Source organism: Bubalus bubalis, chromosome 1 (genome assembly GCF_019923935.1).
Source record: "Bubalus bubalis isolate 160015118507 breed Murrah chromosome 1, NDDB_SH_1, whole genome shotgun sequence".
Taxonomy (NCBI): Eukaryota; Metazoa; Chordata; class Mammalia; order Artiodactyla; family Bovidae; genus Bubalus; species Bubalus bubalis.
Window position 1 is genome coordinate 141,256,150 of NC_059157.1, and position 21,949 is coordinate 141,278,098.

Here is a 21,949-nt window from a genome sequence, read left to right on the forward strand (position 1 = left end):
GGGTGTGGAGGGTGCGGCTTCCCGGGTGCCCCTAGTGGTAAAGAACCGGTCTGTCACTGCAAGAGACGCCAGAGATGTGGGTTAGATCGCTGGGTTGGGAAGATCCTCTGGAGTAGGAAATGGCAACCCACTCCAGTATTCTTGCCTGGAAAATTCTATGGACAGAGGATCCTGGTGGGCTATAATCCACGGGGGTCACAAAGAGTTGGACACAACTAAGCATGTTCTCATTGCACTGGAGGCTTGTACCCAGGGACTGAAATGAACCTCATTGTGGAAGGCAAGACCTTTGGCTTCTCAGACCCTCACATTAGAAGACAGGGTCACTGAAAAATGATGGGAAGGACCTTGTCTGGCTGCCTGCGCATCACAGACTAGGATTGGGGGTGCTGGGTGCATCAGCACAGTGATTCCCAGTGCTCTGCTTACTTTGGAATAATGATGGTGTTGAGAAGCCTGAAGGCTCAAGATAAATATGGAGAGTTCTCCTACTGTTCCTGTTTTCTTTGTTCTGTTTTGCTTTTGTAAGCATATGCTTGTCAGTTAGGGCTGGAACCGAACAAAACAGCTGCTAAATATGGTTCTAAGAGAAATAACATTTTGGTCTTTTAGTTTAGAGTAAGCACAGTCTTTTGGCAGATGTCAGTAGGGAATCTGGGGGTAGACAGTTATTCTAGGAGCCCTATCAGTCGTCCGTATTCTGTGGGGGTTTATTTCACCCTGCCACAGAACTGGTGACTTCAAGTGAAAGACCAGTCACAGAATGGCCGTGAGAGAAGTTTGAGAGAAGGGTTATCTAGAATCTATTGCATGCTCCCAATTTCTCTGTTGATTTCATTTTCAGAGGAGGGGGAAAGACTGGGAAGAATATGCATGATCTTTTATGATGCTAAGGAAGTAGCCATTCCTAGTTATATATTTAGGTTTGCCTTTCCCAGTCTTTGGGATTTAGTCCATATATGTTATTTAGTGTTCCAATAAATCCAATGTCATTCAGGGGACCTGGGAGAATTAATGTATAACTCAGTGACTGGGAGTATTAACTCCTAGATCTTAAATCACTCCACCCTGCTGAGAAGTCAGACTTGAGCCTGTCAATGCCACCTGAATTTCATCAGCTGATAGCTGAGAGAATTTTATTCCAGCATCCCAGGAAACCTCAAAATTGAATATGTCTTCCCAAGTGTCTCGCTAATTTCTAAAGAGACCCTTTTTTGTCCATAAATATCTGACCCGGTTTGTTATGCACATGGTAGTCTGGTTAACAAACAATTGGTTTTCTTTTACTGGCTTAATAGTTGACAATATTTGAAACACAGATTGAATTTTCCTGTGGCATATTCCTTGTATATTAAATGAACTCTTTTTAAAGAGGAAAAGAAAGGAAGGAAAAGAGGTTAATATTTATTAACATCTTATTTAGGCCCTAAATTAGTCTGGACACCTTCACAGTCTTCATAGTACAACCCTGTCTGGGAGATACTATTGTTTCCATTTTACAGATGGAGAAACTGAGACAGAGGGCAGTTTTGAAACTTGCCTTCTAGCAAGTTTTAAATCAAGGGCTGGGAACTCAGATTCCGTGAAGTAGCTGGGGTGCTGACTGGTGAAGAGCCCAGGGAGTCTGACCAGTCACCCATCAATGGTACAACCTTGACTTAATGCCTTCTCTATCCGTGCCTCAGTTTCCTCCTTTGAAACCAAAGACAGCAACAGCACGCGCTTGATAGGGTTGTGATAATGAAATAACCTATTCATGGAAAATGCTTAGAATAGTACCTGGCACATAAGTGCTCATAAAATGTTAGTGATTATTGTGATTTTTATTATTATGACCAACCTAATTTGCCTTCATTAGTACTTGCTGAAAAGTTACATTTTCTTTCATGGAACAGCTTGTCTTTTGATATGTTGTTCTATTTCATTATGAAATAATGTAAACTACTCTACCTTAGAATTAAATTTTCTTTTCAGCCTTGCAGCAAAGGTTACAATATGAATAAAGGCATGTGTAGCCAACAGAGATTCCTAGATTCCTGACTTCGGTAAATGTCAACATGTGCTCTTTTCTCCTTGGTATACGTAACCTTCTTTCATGCTGCCCATCCCGGCTTTACGAGCTGCTTAGCAAATACGAGAGAAGAATTAAGCTGATTCTTGCCTCTTACCTTTCCTGTCTTTGTAACATGATCATTAGGCACAGTCTTCTGCTTGTTGCATTGTATATGGTCACTTCCTGACAAGCTGTTTTTTCCACTCACCTGAGGCAGAGCTTTTACCATTGGGCCTTAGAATTTTCCTTAGAGCTGGTAATACCATAGGAGCTTATGCATGTGATGTGTGCATGCTCAGTCTCTCAGTCGTATCTGACTCTTTGTGATCCCATGGACTTCTCTGTCCATGGGATTTTCCAGGCAAGAAGACTGGAGTGGGTCGCCATTTCCTTCTCCAGGGGATCTTCCTAATCCAGGGATCGAACCTGCATGTCTTGTGTCTCCGGCATTGGCAGGCGCATTTTTTACCACTGTGCCATCTGGGAAGCCATACATGTGACAGTTTTGTGCAACTGGGAACTGGGTCAGGGTGTTGCAGAAGGGACAGTGTCTGGGACAGCTTTGTCTAGATGGAAAAAGAAACAAGGTAAATTTGTTAGACCTTTGGCTCTGCATTATGATCCCCCCCCCTTTTTTTTTTAGCTTTTATTTTGTATTGGAGTATAGCTGATTACCAATGCACAGCAGAGCAACTCAGCGATACATATACATGATCCCATTTTTTGCAACTTCCTTTCCTCATGTTGTGGAGCATGGGGAGTGGGACATCAGTCTTATTGGGAAAAGAGTTTTGTCTACCAGCTGTGTGTTGGACGCCATGCTAAGTGCTGGGAAACACTGAGATAAATACGCTCCAGAGCCTGCTCTCAGGCCATTTGTAATGCTTCAAGGGGGAGAAATGGAAGAGGAGACCACACTGTATGAGAGGGGTTATCATGGAGTCGTGCACAGTGTGCTGTGGGTGCAGAGAGGTGGGGCACTAATTAGAGACAGGCTTCACAGAGGAGGTGTGATGCTGGACCTTCAAGGATGGGCTTGCCTCAAAGAGAATGGTAGAAGGAATAATCTTGGCAGGCAGAAGGATGGAACACGAGGCTGTGACTGAAGGCTGGGCCTCAGAATGACAGATTCTTTACTTCCAATTTGAATTACGTTGTATAGGATTTTAAACTGTGGTGTGTTGTGTTTAGAAATGTCTATTTTAGGAAGATTGGTGTGAAATATTGAAAGGAAGAGAGAATTGATTGAAAGTAAATAATCCCAGCAAAAGAGGGTGAGCCCTGTTGTATTTGGAATAGATGGATATAGTGGACTTTGGGACATGAAATCATGAGCACTTAGTGCAAAACATGAGTATGGAACCTTGGGGTTGGCCAACCTTTAAGGGATAGGCAGAAGAAATAAAAATCTCTTTGAGAGACTGAGTGGTGTGATGGAAGAGGATGGAGAGCATGGATTCCAACAAGAGTGGTGACGCTCAGCAGTGTCGCTGCCTCATAGGGAACAACCAGGACAGGCTGAGAAGAGACCATTGCAAACAAGAGATCCAGGTTGCTGTTGAGCCATGGGAGAAATAGTCATTAGAGTCCTGCAAGAATGGAGAACACAGCTGAACACTTACAGTGCTCAAGCTATATCATGATTGCCAGGGAAAGTCTCTAACATTTATATGCATTTGTGTAAGGGAATATGCACAGACATCCAGCTACCCAGGCTCTTGGATTCAGGGAGAAGGGTGGGGGAATCTTAGTGTCAGCTGCCAGTTCAAGTGTTCCTGAACAGTAGCTCTGCCTGTGCTCTCTAGGGTCTCAGAGAGCCGATTTCTTTCCAAACACCATCATGACTCTGTGCTATTCTGTCACATTATTACTGTGAGCATACTGGAGTAGGTAGATGCCTGGAGACTTTGCTTTCAATTGCAAGTGAAAGTGAAAGCGTTAGTCGCTTAAGTGTCCGACTCTTTGTGACCTTATGGACTGTAACCCACCAGGCTCCTCTGTCCATGGAATTCTCCAGGCAAGAATACTGAAGTGGGTTGCCATTTCCTTCTCCAGGGGATTTTCCTGACCCAGAGGTTGAACCCAGCCAGGTCTCCTGCATTGCAGGTAGATTCTTTACCGTCTGAGCCACAGGGAAAGCCTCATTTCTAGCCACAATGCTTACAGTGCTCTCTCCACTACTGAGGCACTCACTGTCCACCTGCTGGGAGTGTAGGCGGCTAGCGATACTGGGAATTGTTATCGGCTGAAAGAATATCCCTTCACCCAAGATCATCACCTCTGGGACTGGGCTGGGGGACAGCCTGCATGTAATGACTGGTCATTGGAGGTGAGGCAGAGATCCCCTTGCCTCAAGGTAGGGTGATCCTGAAGAGTCATCCGGCTTCAGACCACCTGTGGGAGCAGATGGAATCTGTATTTCCTCCCCGTTGCTCTAATTCCTTCATCTGCTCAGTGCAGACCCTCTTCACTTGCTCCTCACTGGTGTTGATTCTGAGGCACACCCTGACTAACTTCCTCTGTGTAAATCTCAGCCATTCTCAGAGTCTGTTTCCTGGGGAACCACCCTAATCACCTTCCTGGTCTAATTCCTGGGGAATCACCCTTGATGATTGTTTCCAGTTTAGTTGCCTACCCAAGACGGGTTGCCATCAAACTCTGTAGTCCCTCTGACCTTTGCTTTTAAGCCCCCTGAGTGTGTCCAGCCTCTCTCTGAGCTGCTGGAATGAGAGTCCTGGCATTGAGTCTTCTTGAATCTGATTGGCGGGGCCACATGCCTGTGAGTGAACTATTTGAGGAGGGGAAGGAACCTAGAAGTCGGCTGCTTCACCCCTCCTGAGATCTCCCCTTTAAACCCCAGTCCCAAGGAGAGGTTTGTGAGGTAGGGTGACCCCTTGGTGTAGAAGGGTGTCCCTACTCTACACCCTGTTTTTGCTTCTGCCTCCCCTTCCACCACCCTCCCCTGCTTCCCAGGCTCCTTAAGGCAGTTAGTAGTCCCATGGACGGAGGAGCCTGGAAGGCTGCAGTCCATGGCGTCGCTGAGGGTCGGACACGACTAAGCGACTTCACTTTCACTTTTCACTTTCATGCATTGGAGAAGGAAATGGCAACCCACTCCAGTGTTCTTGCCTGGAGAATCCCAGGGACGGGGAAGCCTGGTGGGCTGCCGTCTATGGGGTCGCACAGAGTTGGACACGACTGAGGCGACTTAGCAGCAGCCTCAGCAGCAGTCACCATCCTACATCTTGGGGCTTCCCTTGATATCTCAGTTGGTAAAGAATCCACCTGCAATGCAGGAGACCTTGGTTCAATTCCTGGGTCAAGAAGATCATGTCTACCTTGTAGAATTCTTGCCAGGGTTACAGATAATACATGTAAGTGTGTTTAGCACATAGTAGGGGCTCAATAAATGAATGCATTCATTCATTCACTCACTCACTCAACACTTACTGAGGATAGGCTACCCCCTCCAGTATTCTTGGGCTTCCCTTGTGGCTCAGCTGGTAAAGAATCCACCTGCAATGCGGGAGACCTGGGTTCAATCCCTGGGTTGTGAAGATCTCCTGGAGAAGGGAAGGGCTACCCACTCCAGTATTCTGGCCTGGAGAATTCCATGCACTGTATGGGGTTGCAAAGAGTCAGACACGACTGAGTGGCTTTCACTTTCCCTTTCATCCTACATCTCCTTTCTTTCATTTATTTTTTTTTTACGTCAAGAAAAATGAACGTTGAAAACACAGCCGAGGTATTTCAAGCAAATGTAGAACCTCTCTTGAAATTTGTTGCAGAAACACCACTGAGCAAACAAGCTACTAGGAAGCGCAGCTTAGAAACAAACAGCAGCTGCCACGTTTGTGGGCTTCTCCCCCCACCACCTCCCCCACCCCCATTTTCCTCACTTCTTTCTAACTCCGTTTGTAATAAAACCTACTGCTCGAATGGTCTAGTAGTTTAACAAACACAATTTTTCTTTCCCATCTTGAGGTGCCTCCCGGGTGGCCTTGACAGTGACTTTTAGCTCTGGGGTCGCCATGCTCAGAGCTCTAGGCCCTTTCACCACTTTGTCTTGTCTTAGGGTTCCCTGTCTGGGACTTTGTCCACACCTCCCTGACCAAGCGAGGCAGAGATGGAATTTCTGGACTTCTCCATCAGTCTGGAGTGGGTTTTCTTGCCTTCCTGGCTTTATAACAATGGATAATGCTAATTCCAGTTTTGTGAGTGACTAAGTGCTTCAACTGTTTTTTGTCTTACTATTTTTCTTAACTTGTTTTCTGTGTGGGATTTTTTTAAATGCATGATTTAAAAGAATATTTCTATTTATTTATCTGGCTGGGTCTTAGTTGTGGCACATGGGATCTTTGATCTTCGCTGTGGCATGTAGGGTCTTTAGTTGAGGTTCTTGAGATCTTTTATTTACTTTTTTTTTTTTTTTAATTATTTATTTGGCTGTGCTGGGTCTTAGTTGTGACATGGGAGATCTTTTAGTCGGGACAGGAGAGCTCTTAGTTGCAGCACATGGGACCCAGTTCCTTGACCAAGGATCGAACCCAGGGCCACTGCATTGGGAATGTAGAGTCTTAGCCACTGAACCACGAGTAAAGTCCCTCTATGAGGGATCTTTGAAGGCACATCGTAAAGTGCTTTTCTTGGGCCTGACTTAATAAAAGCTGTCACTTTAATGAGCTCTAATTTGTCACATTAAACTCATTTATCTTCTTCTCCATGAATATGAGCACTTCTCCCTTTAAATGTTATAGAGGTGTGGGATTCCTCAGCTTAAAAACGATTCCTATTAGATTGGTGACTCTGGGCAGGTGGGTGCTAAGCCCTCACCTGCTCTTTCCCAGGACTCTCCTGGGTAGATGTCATCCCCGTTTTATCTGCACAGAGACTGAATTGCTCTTCCAGAGGGTCCTGGATTCAGGCAGCCACACCAGACAGACCTGGTGTTCAGCCCAGGTCTGTCTGAACCTAAAATCCAAAAAGGTCTGTCTAAAAACCTAAAGGTCTGTCTGATTTCCCCTCTGCCACACAGTCACTGTCTTGCCATTTGGCAGTGTTCTGAAAACCTGTTGACTGGAGATGGGAAATGCTTTTCAGGTCAGAGGCTGAAGTCTTTTTCATTTGTCCCAAGGTGTTTGTTGTTGTTGTTTTGTTTAATGTGTGTGTGTTTTTTAGGTGAGTTAATGCCTAACATTTAAAAATGAGGAGATCTCACATTATGCAAAATGTTCAATTTCATTTCATTTTAGACCTGGTAAGACTGTGCTCATAGGTTGAAGTGACAGCTGTTGGTTCCAGCTAGGCACCCCCCTCCACCTACAAAGGAGACATGACTTCCTCAGTTTGCCTAAGGCCTCCGTGGCCCACCTCACTCTTCTCTGTTACTTGCTTGCCCTCTGTGGACATGTGCGTTTGTGATTCCTGATCTAGGCCTTTAAAGAAATCATTTCCCTCCAAGTAGGCATCAGAAGAGATCAAAGTCACTTTCTGCCTGTGAATTGAGTTTTATAGGCTTTGATTTTTCTTTTTGACTTTTGGGATTGGTAATCCAGGAATAATAGACACAATTATTGGATATTTACTGAGCACGGGAACATTTATGTGACTTTCAGGATTAGCAGACACCTGTTCGTGGATAAGAATGTGCGTCATTCTCCAGTTTCCTTTGCATTCTGGGTCCTGCCAGGACCCTCCCAGTCCTGCAAGAACTGGAGGCTGTCTGCAAAAGTGTGTTTTGCAGAGGCAGCATTGTCAGGAAGGGAGATGAATTCAGAGGAATACCTTCTGAGAGGAAGTTAGGTGGATTCCATTTTCTCTTGAAAACCGTTGACCAGCGCCGGAAGATTGCCCCATGGTATAGTAGCGCTCCTCTCTCAACTGCCAGTGTTCTATGCAGCCAGCAGATCAGAAATGTCAAACAGAAAGATCTTAAAAATTAGAAACCCCTTAAATTGATGTGTCTTTCATTTTATGCCAATGTACCTACAAGTGTGTTTCCATTTGACAGTACGAAATGGGTTAATTCTTTTTTTTTTTTATTGTTTCCATGAAAGTCTTGTCTCCTTTTGTCTGATTTAAACACATCTCATAGAAGTGTAAAATAGAAACAAATGGATTTTGTCTCATTTCATAGCTGCAGCTGAATTAAATTTTAATACTCTTTAATATTAACATATGAGAGCCTCCCCAAAGCTGTTATTTATTTGCTAATTTTAAATGTGCATTTGCTTTTGATTAAGACAATGGCTAGAGTATTGTTTTGAATTTTTATTGCTTATTTCTTTTCTTTCAGGACCCCGCAGGAATCTTTGAATTGGTGGAACTTGTTGGCAATGGAACATATGGACAAGTATATAAGGTAAGTTCATTGAGCTTGAACATGGCTCATGTGTGGTTTCGGTTCATGAATGCTGAATAGCAGTACTGTCTGTTCTCATACATGTCTCATAACAGATTTAAAATGAAATAATATACTTGTTAATTGACTCTCCATCTTTTTAAATCAATCTGTAGTCCCATTGCCTAAACTGGATTCCAGGCTTTGGGCATTTCCATTCATTATATGTTACAGAGCTTATATCTGACATGTGAATTCTAACCTCTCTGAAGTGTTTAGTTTCGTTAATCGCTGCCAAAACTGGTTTTTAAAGGCGCGAATGATGCTCTTTACTTTAGAAATTTAAACTATTAAAGTATAGCAGCTGGAAAAGGAGATTTGCTACTGGCCTAGGGCATGAGTTAAATGAATTTAGTGAACAGTGTTAGGAGAAGCTGCCTCACAAAGGCAGGACTAATGGCAGCAATGACTCTTACAAAATAGGAAATAATTAAAAGCTAAACTTGAGGTTGAGTTGAGGAATAAAATGTTCTTGTTCTTATACAGATTTTGCTTTCAGATTCACCTTAAACATGCTTTTAAAAGATATTTTCTCCCAGTAAATGACCTAAAAAAGTGATTGTTTAGAAAAGTGGCTTGATTCTCCTGATTATCAAAAGAAAATCGAAATTACCTTTTTGGACTAAAGCTCGGGGGGTTTTAGTGAATGAGCTATTGAAATAAATGCCTTCAAAACAGACCAGCTGTTTCCTCATGATTATTTCAAGAGAAATATCTATCACTTTTCCTAAGTGGTAGTGATATGAGATGACATTTCAACTGTAAATTCTCTGTCTTGTTCTATTTGTTAAAAATTTCCTTCTTTGAATCTTAAACGTCTCTTAGTTGATTAAATTATTGAAGTCCACCAGATTGTAATATTTTCAGTACTGTAGAATGTCAAAAGAATATGTGTGTTTATATTTAAGTGTATGTAAATTATAAACATTTTAACTTTTATTTTACCAAATGGTACCCTTTGATGTCCACTCAGGAAAATTTCTCTCCTGCAAAATTTGATTATTTCCTAAAAGGTCAACCCCCTGCAATTAGAAAGAATGTAGTCTACCCCAGCTGTTCACTTGATGTTGATCCTGTCTGACACAAGAAAGAAAGGTGTCTCAGCAAATGCTTTTAAATACTTTCAGTGAAGATAATTAGGTTGGAAGATTGTGTTATTGCATTTTGAGAAATTGGATTGAACTTGTGAATTAATGTAAGCTAATGAATTAAGCCCTGATTTAGGCAGAAAATTACTTCTGATTTGCTGTCAATATGGAGAAACAACTCTCCATATTGACAGTATAATGCTGTTGTTTTTACAGTGCCATTCCCTTGTGCTGTGCTTCCCACCTGTGGAATGCACGTTTAGAAGGTGATTCACAGCTTCGTCCACTAATCTAAGAGGTGGACTATGCACTCCTGCAAGAGAGGATAATAACAAGATAAGGATTCTCAATTAAGGATGAGAATGTTTGGAAAATTCAAAATTAGCCCTAATTTTTTGGGTACCTGAGGGAAAGAAAACAAGTGGCAAGAGGTCTCAGCTCTTTAGAAAGGAAAGAAATACACTAAGTTGCGAACACTGTTGTTCTAAAGGGTGCCCTTCTCTTAGTGGTTGATTCAGAAGTGTGGCCCCTCTCACGCTGAGGGGAGACTACAAAGCTGGCCATGGCGACCACACTGGATTTGCAGACAGGAGACTTGCTTTCTTGTTCCAGCCCTTTGTGTTTTGTGGCACCGCAGCTTTTTTGTGCAATAGTCAAGTGAGAGTGTTGCTATAAATGCCTTGGGGACTTGGAATGATTTATCTGAAGAATTAAACCTCCACACCCGGTTAAGGATTGGGTTTCTAGGCAACCCAGATGACATTAGGTGGCACCCCCTCCAGGACAGAGACACCTGGGTTTCCTGAGTCACTAATCCAATCCTGCCGTTACTCTGAGCTCTGAAGGATTAAAGCTTAATAAAACTGCCAAACCGGATTTCAACTATACGTGAACTTAAAGAGAAATAAGTTAGGAAGTGATTGTTCACATTATAGGTTATATTTAACCTTTATGGAATAGGTATATTTTTAAAATACTGTACACATGAATATAAATTTTATAGCCCTAGGAACAGATTTCTATATCAAAAATTCTATGATAAATACTTTCTTTACATTAAATATTAAATCTTTGAATTTTGGTAACTCTAGCTTTTGTTGTTCCTAGATATCATAAAATGAGGTATAATTTTATGAACAATGATGTGGATGTAGCCTTTCTTTTCTGGAAAGATTCTTAAAAGTTTCTTTTAATAAGTTGTCCTAAAAGAGTCATAACATGTTGGGGAAGAATGCCCGTGCGTGTCCTAAAAGAGTCATAACATAATTTTACTTACAAATAGTTTTTTTTAAGATGTAGAATCTTTTTAAAAAAGTAATTATTTAGTTTTTGGCTGTGTTGGATCTTCATTGCGCCTTGGGCTTTTCTCTAGTTGCAACAAGGGGGGCCACTCTCTAGTTGCGGTGTTCAAGCTTCTCATTGCAGTGGCTTCTCTTGCTGCAGAACATGGGCTCTCACGTGCTTGGGCTTCAGTCGTTGTGGCCTGTGGGCTCAGTAGTCGTGGCTCCCGGGCTCTGGAGCACAGGCTCAATGGTTGTGGTGCATAGGCTTAGCTGCTCCACGGCATGTGGGATCTTCCTGGACCAGGGATCATGTCTCCTGCACTGGCAGGTTTATTCTGTAGTTTTTTAAGAAGCATACTTAATTGAATAAACAAAAGTATATGTAGATATTAAGAGAATGTTGCTTGGAGTATATCTTCATTTAAGCCACATACATCTAGATGTGGAAATATATTTTTTATAAAAGTCATTTAGTTACATTTAGCTTTTTGAAGTAGCTTCTAGTTGTACTCCCAAGTCTAATGTGGTCTCTCTGTCCTTGGAAAGTTAGATTTGTTTATCTCTTGCATTTTGGTCCTGTGTGGTCAGGTGGCAGTTCAGTATCTGTTTTTTGCTTTACTTACTAGACAGAATACATAAATAATGAAGAATAGAGAGTCTCTGCCAGGGTTTGTTTTTTTTTTTTTTTTTTTTTTTAAATGAGGAAATCATCTTCTTGGGCCTATAATAGTGAAAAAATGAAGTTGCTCAGTCGTGTCCAACTCTTTGCGACCCCATGGACTGTAGACTACCAGGGTCCTCTGTCCATGGGGATTTTCCAGGCAAGAATACTGAGGTGGGTTGCCATTTCCTTCTAGGGCCTATGGCTCCCATTAAAAAATAAACCAAGAAAACGCCACATACCTGCTTGCTGGAGACTTTGGCTGTTAATTAGCATGCCATTTATTGGGACCTGATGAAATCCGATTTCATCACATTTTTGTTAAAATAGAGTAATTGTTTTAATAGGTCCAAATAATTGTTTAATGTTCATCGCTAAAACACCACTAAATCTTAGCCACAATTTTCAGAAATGAATGTTCATCTATCCTGTTTCTTAATTTGCCCTTTGGAAATATATATTGATGATTGCAGAGGTGAAGAGTTACACTGAGTGACAGTGTAAATCAGGAATATGGTAGATTCCTCTGTATCTCTGAGGTTTCTCTTAAAACCTCCTCTAGGTTGTAAAGTATGAGATCAAGAGGCAGTGTTCGTTATAGTGGTTATAGTGCTTGTGGAGAGAGAACACTGAAACTGTGTGTTTTCAAAGGCTTGCAGACTTTATAGATATATGACCTACCTTATAGGTTATCTCGGAGAAGGCAATGGCACCCCACTCCAGTACTCTTGCCTGGAGAATCCCATGGATGGAGGAGCCTGGTAGGATGCAGTCCATGGGGTCACTAAGAGTTGGACATGACTGAGCGACTTCACTTTCACTTTTCACTTTCATGCATTGGAGAAGGAAATGGCAACCCACTCCAGTATTCTTGCCTGGAGAATCCCAGGGACGGGGGAGCCTGGTGGGCTGCTGTCTACGGGGTTGCACAGAGTCAGACACGACTGAAGTGACTTAGCAGCAGCAGCATAGGTTATCTAGCCCAGTCATTCCTCTGCTAGCAATCTGTTCCATCCTTGATCACCTCCACGCATGTGGAACTCATTGCCTTCCAGTCATCCTATTTACCTGCAGTTTTCTTTGAATGTTCATTGTCATATTGAGCCAAGATTCTGCCTTCCTGAAATGTTTACCAGTGCAAGCTCATTCCATGTAACTGTTTAAAAAAAAAAAAAAAATTAAATCCTCTTCCATAAGAACGTAGTCCTTCAAAAAACTTCTCTCTTCTTCCCCCAAACACATATTTGTGTCTCCTGGTCTCCCAGGCATTAGAGCCTCAGTTGCTTAATTCTTCCTATGACTTAGACTTGAGGTCTTTCATTATCTTGACTTTTGTCCTGAAACAATTCTAACATATTAATGAAAATAATATTTGATACTATAAAAGAGTATTTTCTATGTCATAAAGCATCTTGTATATATAATCTGATTTCTGACTTAATTTCTATAATAATTTCATGAGAACCTTGCTCTTACTTCAGGGTGTTTATCGAAACAGTTCTCTCTATCTAGAACACTCTCTCCTCAGCTTCCTCATGACCGGGTCTTTGTCTTTCAGGACCCAGCGCACATGTTACCTCCTCAAGGGATCTACTTTTCAGGCAGCCACTGCTACTGCCTTCCTCCCGCACTGACTTTCTCTATCACATCAACTTATTTCTTTGCCTTTGTGGCATTGACACTCTCTGAGATTATCTCACGTCTTTGTTTATGTATATATTAAACAGTTGAAATGCACCATAAAGGAAAAATAAGGATAGCCTAGTCTGTCTAGGAATTGTTGTACCCAGCATCTGGTACATACCAAATGGTGACCTGTGTGGGGCCCAGAGTTAAGCTCTGTTTTCCTTAATAATTGTATCTGTATTTGTTCCTAGTATTTTTTCAGCATTTTCCATAAAATATCTGCTTACTTCAGATATGCATATATGGACAAAAATAATCAACAGAATTCTCTACTTGTTTCTTATGGTAGGATCTGGGTGTGGATTTTATGTTAAATTCATTTTTGATAGTCTGTGGAAGCAAGCCCCATTCTGGAAATTTACAAATGAGGCAAATCAGTTTTCTGAGGTTCAGTCTCCTGGTAGAGGTTCCCAAACTTTACTATGTGAAACAAGTGTTTGAAAAGTGATTAAAAATGTAGATTTCCAGGCCTAACCTCTTAAATCTTGTTCAGTAGGTCTGGTTGGGATCCAGGAATCGGCACTTTTAATAAGTTTATAGATTCTTGCTGATGTTCAGAGCCCTGGGGCCACACCTCCAGAAACTCTGCAAAAATGATTGTCAGTTACCCTGTAGTAGGGCTGCCAGGTGGCACTAATGGTAAAGAACTGGCCTGCCAATGCAGGAGACATGAGAGAGTTGGGCTCAATCCCTGGGTCAGAAAGATCCCCAGGAGAAGGAAATGGCAACCCACTCCAGTATCCTTGCCTGGAGAATCCCATGGACAGAAGAGCCTGGCAGGCTACAGTCCGTAGGGTAGGAGAGTTGAACATGACTGAGTGACTTTGCATGCATGCAGGGCTACTTGAGTGAATGTTAATCCCAATGTTTTTTGTAATCATTTAAGAGTTTTTATGCTGACTCTAACATGCATAAACTGAGAAAAGTTAAAAAAAAAACACAAAGATTTTGATTTGGGATTTGATGCTAGCCAGGTTTGACATACTCATTCTGAGATTTGACATTTGCTGTTTTTATTTGACATGCTTATAATTACAGGTAAGGTTGTTTCTGAATAATTCAACTCAAAACCTGAGAATTGAAAGGGTCAAAACTGACCTGGTATAGTAGAAGAATCTGAGCCCACTGCATGAGAATTCCTTACATTTGTATATTGGGATCTCTTAATAAACCATCTGTTGAAATAAGACAAAGCATTTTAATAGTAAGCTTAGTAACAATCTTAATATGGAGGTGATTCTGTGACATACTTAGGATTCAGCGTAGTTTATCATAGTCTCTTCTAATGAATCATGAATCACGCTGTTCACTTCTTGTTTGGTAAGGAGTGATTATAGGAGAATGTAAAATTTCTTAGATAATAATGGCATTTGCTTTTTTAAACAAGAATTCCAATATAAAGAATACATTATTTCACATTTGTTGAGTGCCAGTGAAAAGGCCCTGTACTTTGTATGGGGAGAATGCAGAGCCAGTTGAGGTGGTTCCTAGTCTAAGAAGTGTGCAATCAGGTTAACTAATTATTGTGTGCTAACGTTTTCGAATGTTGTGTCTTAGTTACTCTTCATGATTTTATAGGGGAGGAAACCAAAGCACACTTATTAAACCACATTATCCCTTAAAGGCAGGGTTTCTCAACCTTGGCACTGTTGACATTTGGACCAAATAGCTCTTTGTTGTCGGGGTGTTGTCCTGTGCATCATAGGGTGTTTAGCCGCATCCTTGGCCTCTACCTATGAGATGCCAGGAGCACCCCCAAAGTCTTGACAATCAGAAATGTTTCCAGACATTGCCAGGAGTCTCCTGGGGGGGTAAAATTGTCTCCCTCCCTGCCCCGCTCAAGGACAACTTCTATAAGGATAAGACAATATAGCAAAAACTCTTAAAACTGATGTGCAGACAGAGACAGTGGGAGTATAAAATGTGGAGCATCGTGAATCAGAGTGGGGACCTGAATGGACTATGGGAAGGGCATTTGGAAGAAGCTTGGAGGCCTTGGCATCTGTACATCGTGGGGTGCAATTTAGCATTTTCATAAGTGGAAAGAAGTGTAATGAAAAGGAGTTTAGAGCAGATCTGTCTTTCCTGTTCTCTTATAAACCGGGCTCTTGGGCCAGATCTAATATGTTGATTGCCTTTAAAAAGAATTTTTGTACTGTTTATAGTGACAGATTATCTATTAAAATAAATTAATGATATAGCCCAAGGGTACTAGTTAGTTTCTTTAAATTTTCTTAAAAAAAGGTAGCTACCAAAAGTACCCCAGCACTGTTTTTCTAGGAGTGTAGAAATTGTGATTTTTAACATCAAATAGATATTTTAAAAGATGTCTCCAAGATGCTGTAGCACATATGAAGCATTGTTCCTAGTCATAGGTTCATTTGACCATGGCTAAGCCTTTGGGATTATTTAGTTATTATTGCTTCATCTCAGAGGGTACTTTTATTGTAGTTGGGCAGAATTACAGGTAACAGTTTTACTCCTACCCTATAAGTAGAATTATTTACCCTTGAAATGGGTTGGCTTGTTGAGCTTTTCATAGATCCCTGTGTTCATTGCATCTAATTTGGCTCAAGACTGTGCCACTTCATGCTATGATCCATTGGGTGTAATGAATTAGATGGTTGCCATGGCAGCATTTGGGTAGACCTTTGTGAGCCCATGTGCCATATACATAAGGAAGGTTGCTTTTCTACTGGGTGGCCAGACCTCCAGAGTTGCTCCCAAAACCTGCCACAGGGGACTTGGTTGGATTTCTTGTAGCTACCAGTGTTGCTCAGCCCTCATTGTTTATGGAAATCATCTGGATAGTTTTGAAACACTAAACATATCTGGACCTTTCTCTGGAGATTTGGTTTTAGTGGGTCTGGTGTAGGACTAGGTAAAGCTGGCTTCCAGAACTTCCCAGATGCTTCTACTGCAAAACCAGAATTGAGATCCACTGGATTAAGGTATTGTCTGTCAGGGGACTTAAAGGCTCTTTTAGGTGTCTCTGCCTTTGAGGAGACATCTCTTCTACTATTATCTGTATCCTGGGTTTTCGTTTACCTTGTTTATTTATTCAGTGTCATCCTTTATAATAAATATCATTAGCAGTTTGGCACATGTATACCCACCTTTCCTTTGAAGTGTTTAGATTGCTTTAGTTTAAAATACTTCCCGTCCATCTCATATCAGTGACTTGCCGAATAACTTGATGCACAGCACCCTGGCGACTTAGAGTTTTTAGATCTCCTAACACCCTTAATGACTTGGTGAGTATAAGGCAGTCTCAAGTAATTAAACAATCAATAGTTACTAAGTAATTACCATTACTGGGGGATGATTTGTGACCTGTGGAATGAAACTCCATCGGGATTATAAGCACAGAATTTAGGGCCATGTACAGTTTTAACTATTTAGACATGGAAAACATTTGAAACTCTTAAAAAGAGTGATTAATTCGGGCCCTAGTTTGAATTTCTTATCTCTATGGTTTAAGCTCAAATATAATTGTATTAAGTCCACTTGGATGCTTTTGCACGTGCAAAAATAAATAGCTGCTGTCTGGCAAGCAAATATGTGCTCTCCCCTAAGTAGGAGCCCTGATCCGTGGTGAGATTCTGGAGTAGAGGGATGAGGCACTGCCCAGACCTCCACGCCGGGCGGAGCACAGCCTCCTCTGCCGAATGCTGTGGCCTGGGGCAGGGATTCTGGTTTTGGTCCTGTTCCTTGCTTTCCAATGCACAGACGTGCTGTTTTGTTCCCATCTGCAACAAAAGAAGAGAAAACAGCAGCTGGCTTACTAGACTCTTAACAAATACAAAATAGCTATCATAATGATAATAGTAATGAAGTCATCTTTCTAGACTGAAGAGTTACGAACTAAAGTATGTAAAGAGTTCAGTCTCCTTTAGGGAGAAGACGCTCTATTGTGTTAGAAAACTGGCCCATGATTACATAATATAGCCCGTTGGGACTACCGTCTTTGGCAGACCACTAGCATGTTCCAGATGACGTCTTTCTGTAGAGTATTTCTTGAGAAATTCAGTTTTGTTTTGTGTGTCACATTGAGGAAGGTAGTAGGAGTTTCTCAGCTGAATTTATTAGAAATCTTACTATTTTTAAATTTTGTCTGTTTTTCTCTCTTTGCCTCTTTCCTTCCCCCATCCTCTTATCGTGGTAAAATACCAATGCTATAAAATATTGTTTGGTAGCATGAAGTACATTCACGTGTTGTGCAACCATCCCCACAATCCAAATCCAGAACTTTCTTCTCATCATCCCAAACTGAAACTCTGTACTCAGTAAACAGTAACTCCCTCCTCCCCACTCCCTCACCCCCTCACCAGCCCTGCCTTGCCGTTCTTTTCTAAAATATTCCCAGTAAACTTAACTGTAGAAGGGATGGTTTCCTGTGAGCTTCTTGTAACACCAACTCTCTATCAAGCCCCAAAGGGTCCTCAAACCTGTTTCTTATGATGACTTACTGGCCAGCTTTGTCCTCCAGGTGACTGACCACCCAGTACCTGCAGAGCAGCATCTTGTTCTAAGAAGCTGAAACTAGCTGACAGGCTTGACTTTTCTACTCTGTTTATGTCTAAATAATATGATCCTTCTCAGGTGGAGGTAGAAGTAGAGGAAAAGGTCAATTCCATTGCAGCATTTTATACGAATCCTTTCAGAGTATTGTTCAGGTTTTCTCTATTCAGTTGTTTTGGGCTGTGATTCTTTTTCTTATAGTTTTACAGTGAGATTTCCCTTTACCTTTACTGCATCAACTGTTTTCTTTTTTTAGTAGGAAAATGTTTTGTTTTCCATAGGAAATCTAGTAGTTATCATATAACGACAGAATGTTCTAGGAGGAGGATAGTTGGGCTGTCCCCCATGTAACATCCCTTCTCAGCTACTCCTCTGAGCTCCCCTCCTGCATCTATCCATAGAGCAGCCCCACGCTGAGGTCTCCAGGCCTGGATTCCTTGTCACGTGACCTCTGCGTCCCCCTCCAGCCTCATCTTAGGTAGATCCTGGCTCCTGTGGGTTCAGTGCGGTCACAGTACCTGCAGCTGTTTGTTCTGCTACCTGCCCGGCATGCTTAACCCTTCTCTGCTCCCTGGGACCCTTGCTGACCTCTTTCTCACCTTGCCCTTGCTGTTGTGTTAGGTTCTGTCTGGCTGTTTCCACTCTATAAACTCTGAGCTCCTTGAGTTCTGGAACATTACCTAATTATTTCTCTAGTGCCAATACAGAGTAGATGGCTAAAAATACTGATTAAAAAGAAAGTATACTACTTCCATGTTTTGCTGATTTTGGAATACCCTATCTCAGTGGAGATGATTGGCTGGCATCACCGATTCAATGGACATGAACTAGTGTGAACTCCGGCAGACGGTAAGGGATAGGGGGCTGGGCTTGCTGCAGTCCATGGTCTCGCAAAGAGGCAGACGCGACTTAGTGACTGAACAACAGCCACAACAATCTCAGTAGAATATGTGTCATTTTTGCTTAATCTCAGCTGTGTAAGCCTGTAAAACAAGGAGACTGACACTCAATATAGCATTTCATAATAGCCAACACCCAGTAAATACTGATACATTAAATAAAAACTGTCCACCTACTATGCAGTATAATAGAAAAAAAAAAAAATAGGATAATGAAAAAAGAGTTTCCCCTTCTTTCTGAAGGTGGTTTCACGGACATGCGTCTAAAACTGACCCTGTTCCTAAACCCAAGATGCTACAGGCCAGTTAAACTTGCAAAGGCCCTGGTGCACACTCTGGAGACAGAGATGGGTCTCCTTTTGCCACCTTGTCTCTTGGACTGTGGGCTTAAACATCTATATCCATGATTATAACAGTTTTCATAAAACCTTTATCTTGATTATATTTCATTTGATTTTCATAGTCTCCCCACAAATGAGACAGAAGGGGGTATGATTATTCCTGTTTTAAAGTTTGAAGACGTTGAGGTCTCAATATAAATGACTTTTCTGAGGTCACCAAGCAGGCAGGTAATAAAGCTTGACTTGGGGTCTCATACCCTAATTTTTCTCTTAGCTCCACAAGCAAGTTTCCTAAGAGGAAATCTGGGGTGAGGAGGAGATGTGGAAATCCCCCTAAATGTTTGGCAGGGATTGGTTTTACCCTGCTCTCGCACTGCATGTTTAAAATTCATTTAGGATAGATCCCCGATCAATTTCAATGTGTACTATAAAGCAATGATGCCTTAACTTGTTTCAGTATATACTTCATCTAATCTCTATATCGAAAATACCGAAGGGTGATTGATGGTTGAGTAATACATTTTTTTATACAAGGAACCAAATTGTTATTTCCCAAGAAAGATAAGAAGTTAATTCTTTTCCATCTACAAAAAGAAACTGGCCTAGCTTCAGTTTGTTACATTTTACAGCCTAAAATGTTGCTTTACTGATCATCTGAAGTTGGTTGCTTCTTTTCTCATCCCTTGTTTTTGATGGGAGGAGGCAGGAATAGCATATTTCTAGACTTCTTCAAAAATCATCTCCAATAGCCAGGTGCATGACTTTTTTTTTTTTTTCCAAAAGACTCTGTAGTCAGACTGTAGCTTGATAAATGTTTGTTGAATTGGTTTATTCTCTCAGCTGCAGTTGTGTACTTTTGTGAGCAAATGGATGAATCCTACTGCACTGGAGACCATACAGATATTTGCCAGGTGCATATCTGTACTTTTTTCTCTTCTGAGCAGAGGGAAGACCGGTTAGCTGTAACCTGATGTGGCATGGTGGTAAATTGCTTACTCTTTGCTTTTGTGTTTTCCCCTCTTAGGGGAGCCTAGTTTTGTGTATTTGGGGTTGAGGATGGGAGAGACAAACAGAGGAAAAAAGGAAAGAATTCCTGAGTAATTTAGTTGAGAATGATCTGGCAACAGTGCCAAGATACAAACTATTTGTTGAATCATGAGTGCAGGTTGAGAATCCCTGTGTAGGCTTTCCATTTCTATTTCCATTAAGGACCACACTATTCACTTTTTTCCTGTACGGATTATAAGTATGTAGCACCCATGACCCGAGTACACCACCACTGCCTCTAAAGTATCAGGTGCTTCAATGAGAAGTCTGACCTGCATTCATCTCCTTCTTTCTCCTTTTGTGTCAAAAGGGTGAAAGTTAGTGAAAACAAAAGACTATGGGCTTTTTTTTTTTTTTTTGGATGGAGGCAGAGTTGATTGTCTCTTAAAAGGATTTTCAAATTAAGCAGACTCTGATTTCCCCCAGCTAATTCACCTAGTGATTTCAGCAGAAGAGGAATGTTTTGTTACCCCAGTGTTTAGTACATTTTGTTCTACTGTTTTGTATCTGCTTATCCATGTTGAGAGGTCCTTCAGAACTTTCAAAACCTTCCCTAAAGAAACCGATCATGGAAGCTAAGCACCAAAAGCACACCTGTCCCCATATGGATATGTCCGCCTCTGAGTGCTGAAAGGAGTTGGTGCTTGGCACCCAGCCCTGATGGTCTACAGCAGGATGGGCATGGGGTGAGAGGTAAGGATGACTAACAAGGAGCCAAGGCTGCCCTCTTCCTCCCGTCTCCAGCATATCCATTGCTCAGGACAAGACTTGCTTGAACAAGACTAATGGCTATAGTTAATCATCTGAGTAAATATGTAAGGCGTGGCCAAGAAACCAGTGTTGGAGTGTTGGTAGGGGATAGGGAAAAACACAAAATTGGGGGGGGGTGGGCAATAAGCCTGCCAACAAAGCCCAAAACAAAATAACAGTGTCCGAACAAAAAACTCTTTGTTTGGACATTGTTTTCCAGTCTAGAAGCGAAAGAGATTTATGAATACCTGATTGAGCTGACGAGTAACACCATGATCAATTGTAGTTTTTGAAGTCTGGTGTTAATACTATATATCATGGTGTTAGTTCTCCTTCAGATCCACATATTTATGAATACATAAAAGTAAGCGTGCATGGAAAGTCGCTTCAGTCGTGTCCAACTCTTGGCAACCCTATGGATTGTAGCCCACCAGTCTCCTCTGTCCATGGGATTCACCAGGCAAGAATACTGGAGTGGATTGCCTTGCCCTCCTCTAGGGAATCTTCCTGACCCAGGGATTGAATCCACATCTTTTATGTCTCCTGCATTGGCAGGTGGGTTGTTTACCACTAGCGCCACCTGGGAATCCCACATAAAAACAAAACAGGTACTGATTGTATTTCCTGTCCCACTCTACTCCCTACTTCCATCACCACTAGCGTTCTGCCATCTACATTATCAGTGTCGAAGGGATTCCTTATTCTGTACGTTTGTTTCCAGGGAACATCTCTGCATTTCCAAGTCTGTGGTCCTCATGTTGTTATTCTAACACTTGAATTCAGAGATTATGTGGGGTTATGAAAGCCATTTGCTGACTGAGACCATGAACATCTAGAGGTTTCAAACATCTTACTCAGGATCTTACCTCTCCAGAAGGGTGTGGTGCACAGAACTTGCAGGCCTACAGAGCTCTGCTAATGAACCATCCTCTCTGCGGTCTTGGGTAAAGCCCAGAGGTTGTCTTTTCACATTTCCCCGAGGAGCACAGCTCAGGGAGCTGACCAGTTAAGGTTTGTGAGCAGGTGAGATTTAACTGACTCCTCTGTGTCTAGTGTCTATTCCACAGTAAATATGGGGGTGAAAACTCTTCCAAGTTTGTGTTTTGCATTAAAACAGAAGTGATTAAGTACCTAGTGTTGAATGTTAGTTTGAAAAACTGAGTAGATGTACAAGGGTTTGTATATTTATCTGGTGTTTATGTCGACAGAGTTCTATATTT

General features: G+C 41.7%; 1 protein-coding gene across 9 annotated transcripts in view; it reads left to right on the forward strand.

The window, feature by feature from the left end:
- The window catches only part of TNIK (TRAF2 and NCK interacting kinase), a 400,335-nt gene that overhangs the window by 76,360 nt on the left and 302,026 nt on the right, over positions 1-21,949 (forward strand). For all 9 annotated transcript variants that reach the window (XM_025284476.3, XM_025284780.3, XM_025284525.3 and 6 more), the window contains exon 2: positions 8,349-8,414. In XM_025284476.3, the coding sequence (XP_025140261.1) occupies positions 8,349-8,414 (66 nt within the window). The remainder of the gene's footprint in view (positions 1-8,348; positions 8,415-21,949) is intronic.